Here is a 15,825-nt window from a genome sequence, read left to right as displayed (position 1 = left end):
ATTCTTCTGTGATCCGGAAGGAAGGCGAATTCATTGGAGGAAGATCGTGGTAAATTCTTTAGTCACCACAACGTAAGCAAACGTCTGTAACTCAGAAACCCACCTGTGTATGAAGCTGAAACAAGGAATTTTGAACTCCCTATGAATAGGGGAACATGGTGATACCCAAGATTTATCCACTGGAGTGTCAATTCATCACCCACCAAAGCGATAAAAACTTGCATAATTTTTCTGGAGATTGGGTTTTTTTACCCATTATTTGTAAATGTGTTTTATTACAAAAGTACTATTGTGCTTATATCGACAATTTTCTAAACTTAGGTCACAATTATTGTGGGAAGTGCAAGTCACAATTGAGATATGCTAATAGAACAGTCACATATGATAAGCTAGCTTCTTGCTATAAACAGTAATAGCAAGTGCAGATGGAGATACTCTAATTGAACAGTCAATTTAAGGTGAAAATTTAGCTTTGCACTTAGAATGGTAAATTAACAAAGATTAATGATGCTGAGCAAAATATATAATTCTTGAGCAAAATATGGATAATAGGTGAAAATTAAAGAATTGTTTGAAAGAAAAAATAGGTGGAAAAAAGCAAAATAGACTCATTACTAAACACATACCAACTTGTAAAAGAAATCAGTATTTAAATAATAGTTAAACATCGAAACGCAAGTTCTACGGAATTTAGTAATCCGAAAGGCCCTGTGCACAAGTGAAGTGAGGGTGCTACTACAGGTCTGAGGGTTTCTAAATTCCGTGAAACCTGTGTTTCGATGTCTAACTAATTTAGACCACAGCTTGTTGTTGTTGTTTGTTGTACCTTCACAGCTGCTTGTAACATGAGAAATGTAGTGTTCATTTGTAGAAAAAAAGGCCAATACACCTCCCTGTAACTTGTAACAGAACTTGCTATCTAGTTAAATGCCCATGCATTCCTATTGTTACAGGTGCGTAATTGTAGTGCATTGTATTGCCCCAGAGACAGGGATCTATTGAGACATAAACAAGGGATTTAGATACCTGTAAGTAGCCAATGAAATTTGTGTATTTCACCTTGCTGTGGTCTAAACTGATAGTAAAACAGCAATATTGTTCACAGTTTTAATCTTTTGTTTTGGCTAAGATAAAGTTGCATATGTAACATTCATGAATTTAAAGTTGTTGAATTCTACTTATTCAACTACACAGACTCAAAACAATAGGCAGCACAAAACGTAGAGCATGAAATATTCTTAGTACATATTCCTAGAATTTAAGGTACTTTAAAGAAAGGCAGAATTTCCACTGCTGTACTTTACTTGCTTTATCAAACAAACATATCAACTCACTGTCATTGTCAACAATGTTCACAGTAGATTGATGAGGTGAACTGATGTTAACACCAGTGGGTAGTGAGGATGGATCAATGGTGATATGAAACTCTTCATCATCCTCCACTAAGTTATCAATAGTAATGTTAATATCAAATGAAACATTAGTATTTCCAGCTGGAAATGTAACACTGTATGATCCAGTATCATAATCAACACCTCCTCCTGTTATAGTATTGTAATTTATCATAAACTTCACCTATCCCATACTCACCAGTAGCTGATCCATCAGTAGTTAACACTTGTACAGTGATATCAGTTGTTGATGGGTTACTGAGAATTAGTACAATTGTAACTAATCCATCATCTTCATTGATAGTGTATGTTGACTGGTTGAAAGTAATGGTTGGAGCTACATAAAATGGTAAAAGTCTCATATTCACACTGTACAATTCACATACCTTCATCATCAAGGATGGTCACAGTAGCAACATTACGATCAACACTTATTGATAAACAAGTTGCCATCAATGTTATAGTAATATCAAATGTCTCATCATCTTCATGTATCATATCATTAATAATATCTACACTATATAGTGATGATGTCGACCCAGCTGGTATGATGAGTAGTGATTGTTGAGTTACATTATAATCTTCTCCACCTGTGAAAGATATGTACATTAATAGTATCATGTAGTCATTGGGTTAACAATATTACCAGTAGTTGTCCCATCAGTGATAGTGACTAGTACAGTTACATCTTGTGATGTTACTCTACTAAGTGTAACACCCACTAGTAATTGACCATCAACTTCTGATACTGAATATTCTGTTTGATTTAGTGATAATGCTGCTTCTGTGGGTGGAATAATTTTACATAGCAACATAATATAACACTGTAGTCACTCCACTCACCATCATTATCCATTATAGTCACATTACTACTAATAAAATCTCCAGTAGTAACTCCACATGTGGTAACAGACTCTATAGTGACACCGAACACTTCATCACATTCTACAACATCATTATCAATAATGTTTATTGCAAATGATCGTGTTAATACTCCAGCAGGAACATCAACTGTGATCCTTGTTCCATTGTAATCTTCTGTACCTACAAAGACATTATGTAAACCGTTTTTACATGCTCATAAAACATTATTCACAAGGAATTTAACCATATAAAATACAGCAGAGCGAAGAGGCTATTACAAAATGAGTTGTATATGTAAGCAGCTGATTGAAAATCTGACCAAATTTGTTTTTGAGATAAATGCCCTTGAAATACATTGGGTAAAAAATGCTTAATACAATGCATATTTAATTACTTATAAAACTATACATAGCTGCCCATACAGCTACATATTCTACATAACATTTGTGTTTCTGTTTCCATCAACACTGTTTATAGCTGTTCCAAAAGTACTAGGTGCATTAAATTTGCTGCAGAAGTTGATCAATGTCATTTTTTTTGTTGCAGCAGCAGCAAGCTACATCTGTTTGTGACTTGCTGGTGCTTGTAATTTTTGTTGGAGATTGTAGCTTTCTGTTTTGCTGGTATTTGCAACTAACTTCTGCATTGGATGTGCTGCAGCTGTAAATGATAATGCTTTGTATGCTTCTACTTCTTGAAGCTTGCTCACTGCTGCTTCTTCTTGTAGCTTTCTACTACAGCTTGCAACTTACTGAAGCTATCTGCTACTTGAACCTTGTATAGTATGCAATGGCGAATCCAGGATGGGACATTTGGGGCAAATCCACCTCCCCCCCGCACCCCCCCCCCCCCCCCCCCCCAACCATGTGGATGGAGCGAGCTGAGTAAAATACTAAAATTTGTCTGGGCAACATCAGTTTATAGAACTCATAAAAATTTGCACCATTTATTATAACTTCACTTGAATTCAAAGCAAACCAAATTCAAACTAACTGTGAAATTGTCATCCAGCACCTTCTTTGTACTAAATGCCTCTAAAATAATTATTGTGCTGCTGTTGTTGAAGACATTCAGAGCCTTTTAAACAGCTTTCAAGACTTCTCAGCCATCTGCAAAGACCAAAATGGCAAATAAACAGTGAGACACTGCTAAAAGAGGTGATTATTTGCTGCTTCAAAAATACAGCAGCTAACAAGAGAATTTGGCTCCCCAACAACTTAATCTGTTTGTGCCCTTCCCCTTGCCAGCTCCTGGATCCACCCCTGGTATGTTCACGTTGAGTTGAATCCTCAAAAACATTAAATAACTCATGGAAACAATTATACACAATCTTGAAATTTGGCTCATTTGTAGTACTGTTTGACCCCCTAAAAATATTTCAAAATCTTTTTGTGCAAATTTTTGAAATACTATTTACGGCCAATCAAATTTTCACAATACATTTCCTATAGGAAAGCCATTTAAGTACAGTGTCCATTACAGCCCTTTCCCCGAACTTGTAATGGAGCCAAACCGTACGTGTCTCTTGTTGACACCTTTTCTGTTACCAATAATAATCCAGTTGGCTGAAATGTTAACTCGGTTGAGAAAAATACCACTTCTAATTTTTAACTGTTTTTCAGAATTTGACTCAACGTGAACATACTACAGCAGCAGCAACTCTCTGTTTCTCACAGCAGGCTACTACTACTTGCGATTGCACCTACTTTTGGCTTGCTGATTTTGCTTGTTCCTGTAACCAACTGCTGCCTTGGATGCTTAGTTGTAAATATTAGTGCTTCTTGCAGCTTCTCGTAGCTACACTTCTAGTTGCTATTATTAGTGCTATTTTGGTTGTGGCATTGGCTAGTGGTGGTGATGGTAGCGAGCAACAAGCTACTACTGTTGACAATCAGTAGCAGCGGTGGCAGCAGCGTCTGCGGCAGCAGCGTCAGCGGCAGCAGCAGCAGTGGCAGTAGCAGCAGCAGTGGCAGTAGCAGCAACAGTGGCAGTAGCAGCAGCAGCGGCGGTGGCAGCAGTAGTGGTGGCAGCAGCAGTGGCAGTGGAGGCAGCAGCAGCAGAAATGGCGGTGGTAGCAGCAGTGGTGCCAGCAATAGCAGTGGCAGTGGCAGCAGCAACAGCAGCACAAGTAGTAGCAGCGAACTATACAAGTAGGCAAGCAATTGTAGCAGTAGCATAAAAGAAAATAATACAACCATAGCAAGAAGAAATATTAAAAGGAGCGACAGTAACCTACAACAACAGCAGTAATAGGAAGCAGTTATCTGAAGTAATCAACAGTGTAAGCCACTTTGATAAGCATCAGAACAACACAGCAATAGTAGGTAGCAGTGATATTAAACAGTACTGAGTAGCAAGCAGGTAATGATATAGCAATGGCAATGAGAAGTATTAGACTAGACGGCATGCAAAGGTGTCATCCACCTTGGCCACCATATGCCTAAAAATTATAGCTACAGTATGCACTGCATACAGCCCCAGTATAGGTGAAGTTGCGTACAAGTTTGATGTACAGTGTACTGTACTGACAGCGAACTTGTGTACGGTTACATTACAGGACAAAATGAGCTGGGGTTTCACATCAGAATGATTGGATATGCAACAAGATGTATGGCTAGTAACAGGAGTCCAGTTATGCAACTGGGCAAAGCACTGTATCTCAGTATAAAAGATTGTTTTGATATCCTTGCTTTCTATCGCTGTAATACCAAAATTATTCACCAGAAAATGCTTAAACTTTAGTAGCCCATTCATGCTATGCAATATTCATTTGAAGAGATGTGTGTGCAAACCATTACTACACATGCTGGAAGCTATAAACATCATCTTCAGTAGTATTGGTGACTACACATATTTGCACTGAAAACTATCAACTGTACAACTGCTCAAATGCAACGTCATCTAAAGAGAGTGCAAGTGAGTAAAAGACTTGCTAATCAAAGGGTATGGAATCCATTTCGCTCTAAATATTCTTCCTGTTTTATTTGGGATGAATACTTGCAAGCGAAACAGGTGCCACATCCTTTAATTATCAAATTTTTTAATCACTCGCACTTTATCTAGCTGACGTTGTATTTGAGTGGTACGTACCGTACCTATTAATGATAGGCAGTTCTATTGTTATACATAAATGATCTAGATACAGGTATGCATTAATACATTCAATTACCCCTATCAGTGATGTCCATTGTAGTCAGTACAACTTCAAATGCTTCAGTTGACACTTGACTGAGTGCTAGTGTTAATGTCACTTCACTACTGTTCTCTCTTGCTTCATATTTGGATTGTTCAATGTTCACCACAACTATACAGGATATTATTATATGTCACACACTGATCAACATAGATATATTATACTACTATCATACCTGTACTATCAGTGATTCTTCCAACTGAAGTGTCCCTACCTACTCTCACTAGAGGATTATCACTAGCAAGTGTTAAATTCATATCAAAAGTCTCCACTCCTTCTACCACATTGTCACAGCTCACTGATATGTTACCTCTACCCTCTGTTGATCCAGCTTCAATTGTTATAGTAATTGGATTAGAGTCAAAGTCAACACCTGATCCTATTGGAGTATAGCAGTCACTAAACATCATATCTACCAATGCATTCCTTACCAGTTGCTGATACTGGTGATTGTTCAGAAGGAGTAACTATTACACTAATAGGACTGGTAGATGTTCCTCCCTCCATCATCACCATCACTTCTACCAATCCTGATGATTCAGTTACAGTGAATTGTTCAGATGTGAAATTTATCACCAACACTACACAACAATGAAAATTTGCGATAAACATTTTCAAGCTACAGTGTATAATCATCAGCAGTACTAAACTATTGTACAATCAACACTTACTGGTTGTATCAGTGATAATTCCTGTGGTAGTATTATGATCACCAGGTGATATTCTTCCATCAAACAAAGACACATTTAAAGTTAACAAAAACTCTTCATCTCCCTCAACAACATCATCATTGATCAGTGATACATTAACACTACTCATAGTCATTCCAACATCAAATGTAGCAACTAGTCTGGTAGTGTTAAAGTCAACACCACCTGTTAGTCAAACACTACATAATCAACATGTAATGATATTACACTATTACCTTCAGCAGACACTGGTGATTGTTCTGATGGTGTAATAGTAACATCAAATGGAATACTGACTGTGCCTCCTACTAGTTCTAATGATAGTAACATGGATCCTTCAGTTTCAGATCCAAAGAAGCTATCTTGTGTAAACCTGACGTCAACACCTGTATCAATATCATACAAAAATACATAGGTAAACCAATAAGTATTTTGTTGAATATTATTGAAAGTTACATACGTTCCACAAAATCAATTCATAAATAGACAACCTTAGTAAAAGTATATATATATTGGGACATTTTGTTGGAAAAGTTTTAGCTTAATGAGTAGGTAAAAGCAGTGGGAAAACTGCTGGAATATTACAGTAGGTGAAATTTTTGTGAAGTGGACTTTGGATCAGATACTCTAATAGAACAGTCACAAGTGATAAAATATCAACAGCACATAGTTAATTATTATGGGAAGTGCAAGTCACAATCGAAATACTCTAATAGAACAGTCACATAAGATAAGAAAAATTAGCTAGCTTCTTGCTATATACGGTAATAGCAAGTACAGATCGAGATACTCTAATTGAATAGTCATTTTAAGTGAAAATTGTGATCTGATCTTGGAAAACCTACCTTTTTGGCACATGGTCAATTTTCTGTTTTATTGCTTAAATGAGGTACTAGGTTCTCATCTATCTTGTGTTAAAATTTCAGCTTAATATATCTTTAAGCATTCCTGAGATATGGCTAATTTTCTGTCCTGTACATTACAAACTAACTTTTATGGTAATGTATTGAGTTCTGTGAGAGATTAAGGGTGACAAATGGTGACAAATCACTTTGTTTGCCAATAATTCCATTAATACCATCTAAAATACTGTAAAAGACATTTCTGATAGATTAATGAAGTATTCTTGGTACTTTTCTGTCATGTATCTTTGTCTAAGACTAAGTTTTAGCCATTCCAGCAGTTGAACAAATCACCCAATTTGTAAGTTAATTGTTATCCCACACATGTGAAATTACTAATGATCTGATGTGATCATCCATATCTAATAGGAAAAAGGAGCTACAGGTGTGAAACTTCACAACAAGAAGGTTTAATAGTTGCTTTATCCATATGTGCAAAAACAATTGAATTTATTAAAAGTGTTGAAATTTTTATTTGAGTTTTCCCAAAAAGTTTGCTTGTGCCCAAAAAGGTAGGTTTTCCAACATCCAGTCACAATTTAGCTTTGCACTTAGAATGGTAAATTAATAAAGATTTATGATGCTGAGCAAAATATATAATTCTTGAGTAAGAATATTATGGATTTAATAGGTGAAACTTAAAGAATTGCATGAAAGTAAAATAGGTTGAGAAAAGCAAAACAGACTCGTTCCTAAACACTTACCAACTTGTTATAGCAATCTTAAGTAATGGTTAGACATTGAAACACAGAGTTTCAAGGAATTTAGTAACCCAAAAGGCCCTGTATATAAGCTAAGTGAGGCCGTTACTACAGCCTTGAGTGTATCTAATTTCCAAGGAACCTGTGTTTCGATGTATAAATAATTTAGACCACAGCTTGTTGTTGCTGCTCTTTGTACTTTCACAGCTGCTTGTAACACGAGAAATGTAGCTTTCATTTGTAGAAAAAAGCCAATACACTTCCCTGAAACTTGTAACAGAAATTGTTATCCAATTAAATATCCATACATTGTTACAGGTGTGTAATTTGAGGTGCTTTGTATTACTCCAGAGACAGGGATCTATTGAGACATAAACAAGAGATTTAAAGGATTTAGATACCTGTAAGTAGCTAATGAAATTTGTGTATTTCACCTTGCTGTGGTCTAAACTGATAGTAAAACAGCAAAATTGTTCACAGTTTTAAACTTTTGTTTTTGCTAAGATAAAGTTGCATGTGAAACATTTATGAATTTTTAAAGTTGCAGAATTCTACTTATCATTCAATTTCACAGGCTCTAACAATAGGCAGAATAAAATGTAAAGCATGAAATATTCTTAGTACATATTCCTAAAATTTAAGCCACTAAAAAGAAAAGCTGAATTACCACTGTTGCACTAAACTTGCTTTATCCAACAAACATATCAACTCACTGTCATTGTCAACAATATTCACAGTAGATTGATGAGGTGAACTGATGTTAACACCAGTGGGTAGTGAGGATGGATCAATGGTGAGATGAAACTCTTCATCATCCTCCACTAAGTTATCAATAGTAATGTTAATATCAAATGAAACATTAGTATTTCCAGCTGGAAATGTAACACTGTATGGTCCAGAAACATAATCAACACCTCCTCCTGTTATAGTATTGTAATTTATCATAAACTTCACCTATCCCATACTCACCAGTAGCTGATCCATCAGTAGTTAACACTTGTACAGTGATATCAGTTGTTGATGGGTTACTGAGAATTAGTACAATTGTAACTAATCCATCATCTTCATTGATAGTGTATGTTGACTGGTTGAAAGTAATAGTTGGAGCTACATAAAATGGTAACAGTTTCATATTCACACTGTACAATTCACATACCTTCATCATCAAGGATGGTCACAGTAGCAACATTATGATCACCACTTATTGATAAACAAGTTGTCATTAATGTTATAGTAATATCAAATGTCTCATCATCTTCATGTATCATATCATTAATAATATCTACACTATATAATGATGATGTCAACCCAGCTGGTATGATGAGTAGTGATTGTTGTGTTACATTATAATCTTCTCCACCTGTGAAAGATATGTACATTAATAGTATCATGTAGTCATTGGGTTAACAATATTACCAGTAGTTGTCCCATCAGTGATAGTGATTAGTACAGTTACATCTTGTGATGTTACTCTACTAAGTGTAACACCCACTGGTAATTGACCATCAACTTCTGATACTGAATATTCTGTTTGATTTAGTGATAATGCTGCTTCTGTGGGTGGAATAATTTTACATAACAACATAATTATAACACTGTAGTCACTCCACTCACCATCATTATCCATTATAGTCACATTACTACTGATAACATCTCCAGTAGTAACTCCACATGTGATAACAGACTCTATAGTGACACTGAACACTTCATCACATTCTACAACATCATTATCAATAATGTTTATTGCAAATGATCGTGTTAATACTCCAGCAGGAACATCAACTGTGATCCTTGTTCCATTGTAATCTTCTGTACCTACAAAGACATTATGTAAACTGTTTTTACATGCTCATAAAACATTATTCACAAGGAATTTAACCATAAAAAAATACAGCAGAGCCAAGAGGCTATTACAAAATGAGTTGTATATGTAAGCAGCTGATTGAAAACCTAACCAAATTTATATTTTGAGATAAATGCTATTGAAATACATTGGGTACAAAATGCATATTACAATGCATGTTTAATTACTTATAAATCTATACGTAGCTGCCCATACAGCTACATATTCTACATAACATTTGTGTTTCTGTTTCCATCAACACTGTTTATAGCTGTTCCAAAAGTACTAGATGCATTAAATTTGCTGCAGAAGTTGATCGATGTCATTTTTTTGTTGCAGCAGCAGCAAGCTACATCTGTTTGTGACTTGCTGGTGCTTGTAAATTTTGTTGGAGATTGTAGTTTTCTGCTTTGCTGGTATTTGCAACTAACTTCTGCATTGGATGTGCTGCAGCTGTAAATGATATCCCATCCAAAAACAGCTTATAGCTGTAAAAAAAGTGTGCGTCCAAGTAAAGCAGAGTTAACTGTGACAAAAAGTAATGATATCATAATGCGGCCATGTGCGAGGTGTGCAAGTTGTAAAATTAATATTAGCTAATCAGATAATACAATGTTATTGTTAAAGTGTTAATGAGAACTATGTGATGCTGCTAGTTTTTAAGTGTGTGAGCATCTTCATAAATGCCACATAAATTTAATTCTCAATAAAGCAATGTGTATAGATTCTCTGATGGTAATAAATAGTTTGAGTTTGGCCACCTTTCCTTTGTTCGTAGCATTGCTGTATACAGGAAAGGTGGCCAAACTCAAACTATTTATTACTATCAGAGAATCTATACACATTGCTTTATTGAGAATTAAATTTATGTGGCATTTATGAAGATGCTCACACACTTAAAAACTAGCAGCATCACATAGTTCTCATTAACACTTTAACAATAACATTGTATTATCTGATTAGCTAATATTAATTTTACAACTTGCACACCTCGCACATGGCCGCATTATGATATCATTACTTTTCGTCACAGTTAACTCTGCTTTACTTGGACACGTACTTTTTTTACAGCTATAAGCTGTTTTTGGATGGGATTTCAATACTTTTTGTTAGAATAAGCGATGCACTGTTGATAACAGTAGGTGAGTTTCCATGGTTTTGACAGAAACTCCAGATTACAGTGACAGAATGTTAAAATATAACTGTAATTTTAGTGGCCAGGGCCGCCCACATTGGGGGTAACTGGGGTATTTTGCCCCCTGCCACAGCCCGAAAGGGGCCACTTGAATACCTGTTTAAAGAAAGATCGGTATACTTTAATAGAGCAGTCAGGATCTAGACCCTTCCTTGCCCCTAGGCCCCTCTTTAACTCTTTTCCCTGGGTCCTCTAATTTCTCTGGATGGCCCTGTTAGTGGCATGCAACTGCAGTCAACTAACACCCATTTTAACTAGTAAACCCTTAACAACACTTTGCCTTTCATCTTGTACTGCATTGAAACGATCAAGATACTCTATTAGAGCAGTCACAAAACAGCTGTAACACAGCAATCAATATTTAGCATAGTTACAACTTCTGCTTAGCATCGGATTGTATAGTTTAAATTACTAGCTACTTACAGACTTTACAATATAAAAATATGGCACTTGTAGAAATGTGACTGTTCTATTAGAGTATCTCGATCTACTTCAAGCATTGACTAATTCAAGTGAAGAAGCTACACCCCTGCCAAGAGATCTTGTGAAATGAAATGAGAATAGTAAAGAAAAGGCAAGTATGTACAGAGACAATAGAGGGGCGCATAATTATGTCCTGTTGTAAATAAACGCCTTTAAAATTTATATTACCACTAAATAAACGCACCAGAATAGGCTTGTGTGGCTGTTGTCTCCAAGGTTGTCTCATTACTTGTCTTTTCGTGTTGAAGGGATTTAGTCGCAATTGGTGAGTTTAACTATACATGTATTTGTGTTGTAAAACTTAATTGTAAAAAGGCGATTAGCACATATCATGATAAACATGTATATATTTGTCACAGTAGAGTCTCTCACGAAGTCACGATTATTACGAGACATTGGACCAGGGTAAAAAATTTACTGCTATATTTAGAGGTTGTAGCGTTTGTATATCTTAGTATCTTAATAAATAATCCCCCATGATCACTAATCACTAATAGTACAGTGAAAACTGGTCATTATTCAGGCCGTAGGGACAAAATTTTCTAACCTTGCCTTTTAAAGAGGTGGCTGCATTATGCGGCCTTAAAAAAAGGTAAGAAGCATGCTGTTCTAACTGGCTATAGAGATGGATTTAGTGTATGACAGTGTATGAGACAGTGAGTGCTGGCAGCAAGGGGGCAGCCAATCTGTTAGAGCACCAAAAGCACTGCTTCAGACATAGGCAGTTGACTGTCAGCCCAAAGTGTAAAAAGTTTCACTATTGGTCCTTATAAGCTCCTGATGAAGAAAGTGATGAAGTCATTATCCATAGGATATATTTTTCAGATTATCCATTTCAGTTCTACAATATAGTAGCCAAGCATAAGATGATCATAACACAGCATTCCAGTAGTTTAGTGGTGACCACAACACTGCCTGAGTTAAACTGTGGTGAGATTTGAGACTACCAGAAGCCCTGGAATGTCTTCAACACATGAAATACCAAATATCTAATGCTTGGCTTTCATCCACAGTGGACCTGTCTTGGTGGCCACTTGTACAGAAGGGAAACAGCTGCCACACAGTCTTGCAAGCGAAACAGCTAGTTGCCACACACAATTATCAATTTGTAAAATCTTTAGCAAAATTGTGTGTGCGAGCAAGTGTGATGTGGCAGTGCCGTGTATATGGTTGCTGCCTAACAGTGACACATCACGAGTATTGAAGTCACAATGCGTTACTGTATCATCCATCTAAATACAATCTCTGAATGTGTCATTTTGTGTAGAGAGCAATCTTCCACAAGAAGTGACCTGCAGGTTTCAGTGTATATTGTTAACCATTAATATTGTTCACAATATTGTGAACTATATGTACAGTGAAACCTCACTTAGTGGTCACCTCTTTAATAAGACCACCTCATTATATTGGCCACCTCTAGTAGGTCCCAAATATAGCTAAGCATTACTTATGACCTCATTAATAAGGCCACCTTGTTATTCAGGCCAAATTTTTTGGTCCCACAGCCTGCCATATTAATGAGGTTTCATTGTACTTATGTGAATTTTTATTTTTCATAACTTTTCTTCAGGTTTACTGATGGGCACTATGAAGCATTGTTGACTGGTACGTGTATAATGTGGTGACTTGAAATGCTAAAACAGTACGTAGCATGTCTTGTATGTACATGTAATGTGTTGTAATGTGTCCACACATCCACAAATCTTAGAAATAAATATAATTGTATGTATTCTCTATAAATAGTCAGTTCCATTGTGCCACTGGGTCATAAGTTGGTTGAGTATGGATCATCCAGGGTACTTGAGTCACATTTTGTCCTGGCCAAGTGGATCTCATCCACTGACAGAATATACAGGATCAGATCACGTGTATAAATTACCGTGGGAACTTGTTTATTGCCACCTTCACTCATTCAGCAGGTAACAGTGTATAAATTCTCAATTGGAATTGGCTTTTCAAGAGTGGTTGTCTTTCTATACTAGTGGCCATTAAGATAGGTTGTACTGATAGAGTGTACATACTAGAGATGCAGCAATATCCTCCACTTAGTGTCGTTTGATAATGATGCAATGGAGACTATGTATTATTGCATTTAAATACTATACTATTATATTGCAACTCTAGCACGTATTTATAACAGGAATGTTTGTTAACTGTTTAGACATACTGAAGCCACACCCACTCGTCTGGATTCTACAAATGGAGTCATACCAACTTGTTGTCATCATACTTACTCGTTAGAAGCAGTTTGTCTACCCATTCTTCACGGTTGCACGTGTTACTGCATGCGCATACGCTGATGTTCTAAATATAGCACTAACTCTTATTAATGCTCTTCTCCAAACAACCAATGACACGGTGAGTATACTATATCTGTTAGATTCCAACATTAACTCGTTTTAAATATTTTAAACTTCATTTATTGTTGTGAAAAGTGTTTGGTATTCATGTGTCTCCTCTGTATGTTGTAATTACATGTGTAATTTTGTGTGGGGGTGCTATAAAATGCAATAATGCATGGTGACAATTGTATTAGGCGATTTTGCACACTTCCTTTTAAGCTAGCTACATGTGCTAATTACTCACAGCTTGTGTCAACAACTGGTAACCGCAGTTGTACTCTTGTGTCATTCTTTAAGCCGCGCCCTTAGAGGACAAATTATGTGGGGGAGACTAATTTCAAAACGAAGGATGGTATGCAGCACCATCAATTATATCTATGGACTATAATCTATGGCAGCACACTTCTTGGTGGCTATATGTACTGATTAACTACATAGAGCGCCAGTTCATCAATACCCAGTGACCGCAGTTGTGCTCTGCGTCATTCTTTAAATTCCGAGTAAAATTCTTAGAGAGCAAATGACGTGGGGGCTACTAAATTCAAATTTCAAACTAGCCATTCTCGAAAACAAATGTTTCAATCTGAATGAAACTTTCAGAACAGCTTAAAGACACATTGCCCTACATGCCAAGCGAGTATTGCGGAAAACAACAATCTGGGATTTGTATTTGGCCTCTAGGTCGACTGAGGACGACTGAAACTTCGTTTGGTGCTGAAATCACGACTGTAGGGTAATCATGTATGGTGAAATCGATGATGTGAATCTTGAGGTGATTGAGTGAATACTGAAGCGATAACAAGGCGATCAATGTTCGGAATGCATAAGGGAACGCAAGGCATACACCTGCGGTTGCGTCTAACCGCATGCGATAAAAAATAAATAAAAAAATAAGAAATGAAACTTCCCCTTTGATGTCGGCAACCTCGATCACGAAACTATCGGCATGGATTTGCTTCACTGCTTGTGTGGTAGTTACTAGTGACACGATGAGTTCAACTCCAGAGTTTCAGAGGGATAGTGTAAGTGACGGGTGGATTACAGGAAGGCCGAATTTGACAACGTTCGTTCTTGTAAAATCCTCACGTAGTGGTCGCGTCATTTATTGTCTGCGGCGCGCGTTTCTGCTTTACTTGCCGCGCGACTCACTACCGTGAGTCTTGATTGTTTTGTATGCTTCTACTTCTTGAAGTTTGCTCACTGCTGCTTCTTCTTGTAGCTTCTATATACTACAGTTTGCAACTTACTGAAGCTATCTGCTACTTGAACCTTGTATAGTATGCAATGGCGGATCCAGGATGGGACATTTGGGGGGCAAATCCCCCCCCCCCCCCCCCCCAACCATGTGGATGGAACCAGCTGAGTAAAATACTAAACTTTGTCTGGGCAACATCAATTCATAGAACTCATAAAAATTTGCACCATTTATTATAAATTCACTTGAATCCAAAGCAAACCAAATTCAAACTAACTGTGAAATTGTCATCCAGCACCTTCTTTGTACTAAACGCCTCTAAAAATAATTATTGTGCTGCTGCTGCTGCTGCTGCTGCTGCTGCTGCTGCTGCTGCTGCTGCTGCTGCTGCTGCTGCTGCTGCTGCTGCTGCTGCTGCTGCTGCTGCTGCTGCTGCTGATGTTGAAGACATTCAGAGCCTTTTAAACAGCTTTCAAGACTTCTCAGCCATCTGCAAAGACCAAAATGGCAAATAAACAGTGAGACACTGCTAAAAGAGGTGATTATTTGCTGCTTCAAAAATACAGCAGCTAACAAGAGAATTTGGCTCCCCAACAACTTAATCTGATTGTGCCCTTCCCCTTGCCAGCTCCTGGATCCACCCCTGGTATGTTCACGTTGAGTTGAATCCTCAAAAACATTAAATAACTCATGGAAACAATTATACACGATCTTGAAATTTGGCTCATTTGTAGTACTGTTTGACCCCCTAAACATATTTCAAAATCTTTTTGTTCAAATGTTTGAAATACTATTTACGGCCAATCAAATTTTCACAATACATTTCCTATAGGAAAGCCATATAAGTACAGTGTCCATTACAGCCCTTTCCCGAACTTTTAATGGAGCCAAACCGTACATGTCTCTTGTTGACACCTTTTCTGTTGCCAATAATAATCCAGTTGGCTGAAATGTTAACTCTGTTGAGAAAAATACCACTTCTAATTTTAACTGTTTTTCAGGATTCCGCTCAACGTGAACATACTAT

At 36.9% G+C, this 15,825-nt stretch overlaps 2 protein-coding genes and 1 long non-coding RNA gene across 3 annotated transcripts in view; all 3 read right to left on the bottom strand.

The window, feature by feature from the left end:
* LOC136247786 (mucin-22-like) overlaps window positions 1-6,179 on the bottom strand; it is a 44,078-nt gene extending 37,899 nt beyond the window's left edge. Inside the window, exons 1-12 of the mRNA XM_066039611.1 lie at window positions 6,107-6,179; window positions 5,880-6,029; window positions 5,624-5,827; window positions 5,425-5,559; window positions 5,346-5,350; window positions 4,138-4,397; window positions 3,449-3,543; window positions 2,235-2,435; window positions 2,038-2,175; window positions 1,778-1,981; window positions 1,591-1,728; window positions 1,335-1,541 (exon numbers count right to left, since the gene is read on the bottom strand). Coding sequence (XP_065895683.1) covers window positions 1,335-1,541; window positions 1,591-1,728; window positions 1,778-1,981; window positions 2,038-2,175; window positions 2,235-2,435; window positions 3,449-3,543; window positions 4,138-4,397; window positions 5,346-5,350; window positions 5,425-5,559; window positions 5,624-5,827; window positions 5,880-6,029; window positions 6,107-6,179 — 1,810 coding nt within the window. The remainder of the gene's footprint in view (window positions 1-1,334; window positions 1,542-1,590; window positions 1,729-1,777; window positions 1,982-2,037; window positions 2,176-2,234; window positions 2,436-3,448; window positions 3,544-4,137; window positions 4,398-5,345; window positions 5,351-5,424; window positions 5,560-5,623; window positions 5,828-5,879; window positions 6,030-6,106) is intronic.
* Window positions 6,180-6,210: 31 nt separating this feature from the next.
* On the bottom strand, window positions 6,211-8,538 carry LOC136246576 (uncharacterized). The gene is made up of 3 exons (XR_010696653.1): window positions 8,454-8,538; window positions 6,374-6,523; window positions 6,211-6,323 (listed from the first exon to the last, which is right to left on the bottom strand). It is a non-coding gene; the product is annotated as an uncharacterized lncRNA (long non-coding RNA).
* Window positions 8,539-8,647: 109 nt separating this feature from the next.
* LOC136247785 (sodium/calcium exchanger 1-like) lies at window positions 8,648-10,054 on the bottom strand. The gene is made up of 5 exons (XM_066039610.1): window positions 10,015-10,054; window positions 9,355-9,555; window positions 9,157-9,294; window positions 8,897-9,100; window positions 8,648-8,847 (listed from the first exon to the last, which is right to left on the bottom strand). Exons 1-5 carry the CDS (start codon window positions 10,052-10,054, stop codon window positions 8,648-8,650), a joined length of 783 nt encoding a protein of 260 aa, XP_065895682.1.
* Window positions 10,055-15,825: the final 5,771 nt, after the last annotated feature.

Source organism: Dysidea avara, chromosome 2 (genome assembly GCF_963678975.1).
Source record: "Dysidea avara chromosome 2, odDysAvar1.4, whole genome shotgun sequence".
Lineage (NCBI taxonomy): Eukaryota > Metazoa > Porifera > Demospongiae > Dictyoceratida > Dysideidae > Dysidea > Dysidea avara.
Note: the sequence above shows the minus strand (reverse complement) of the source record. Positions and strands in the feature narration are given on the sequence as shown.

Coding starts and splice junctions, on each gene's coding strand:
- LOC136247785 (XM_066039610.1), bottom strand. CDS start 10,054: ATGGGATATCATTTACAGCTGCAGCACATCCAATGCAGAA. Junction 9,295..9,354: donor GACTATAATGGATAATGATG/GTGAGTGGAGTG, acceptor TTCCACCCACAG/AAGCAGCATTATCACTAAAT. Junction 9,101..9,156: donor CACTGATGGGACAACTACTG/GTAATATTGTTA, acceptor TATCTTTCACAG/GTGGAGAAGATTATAATGTA.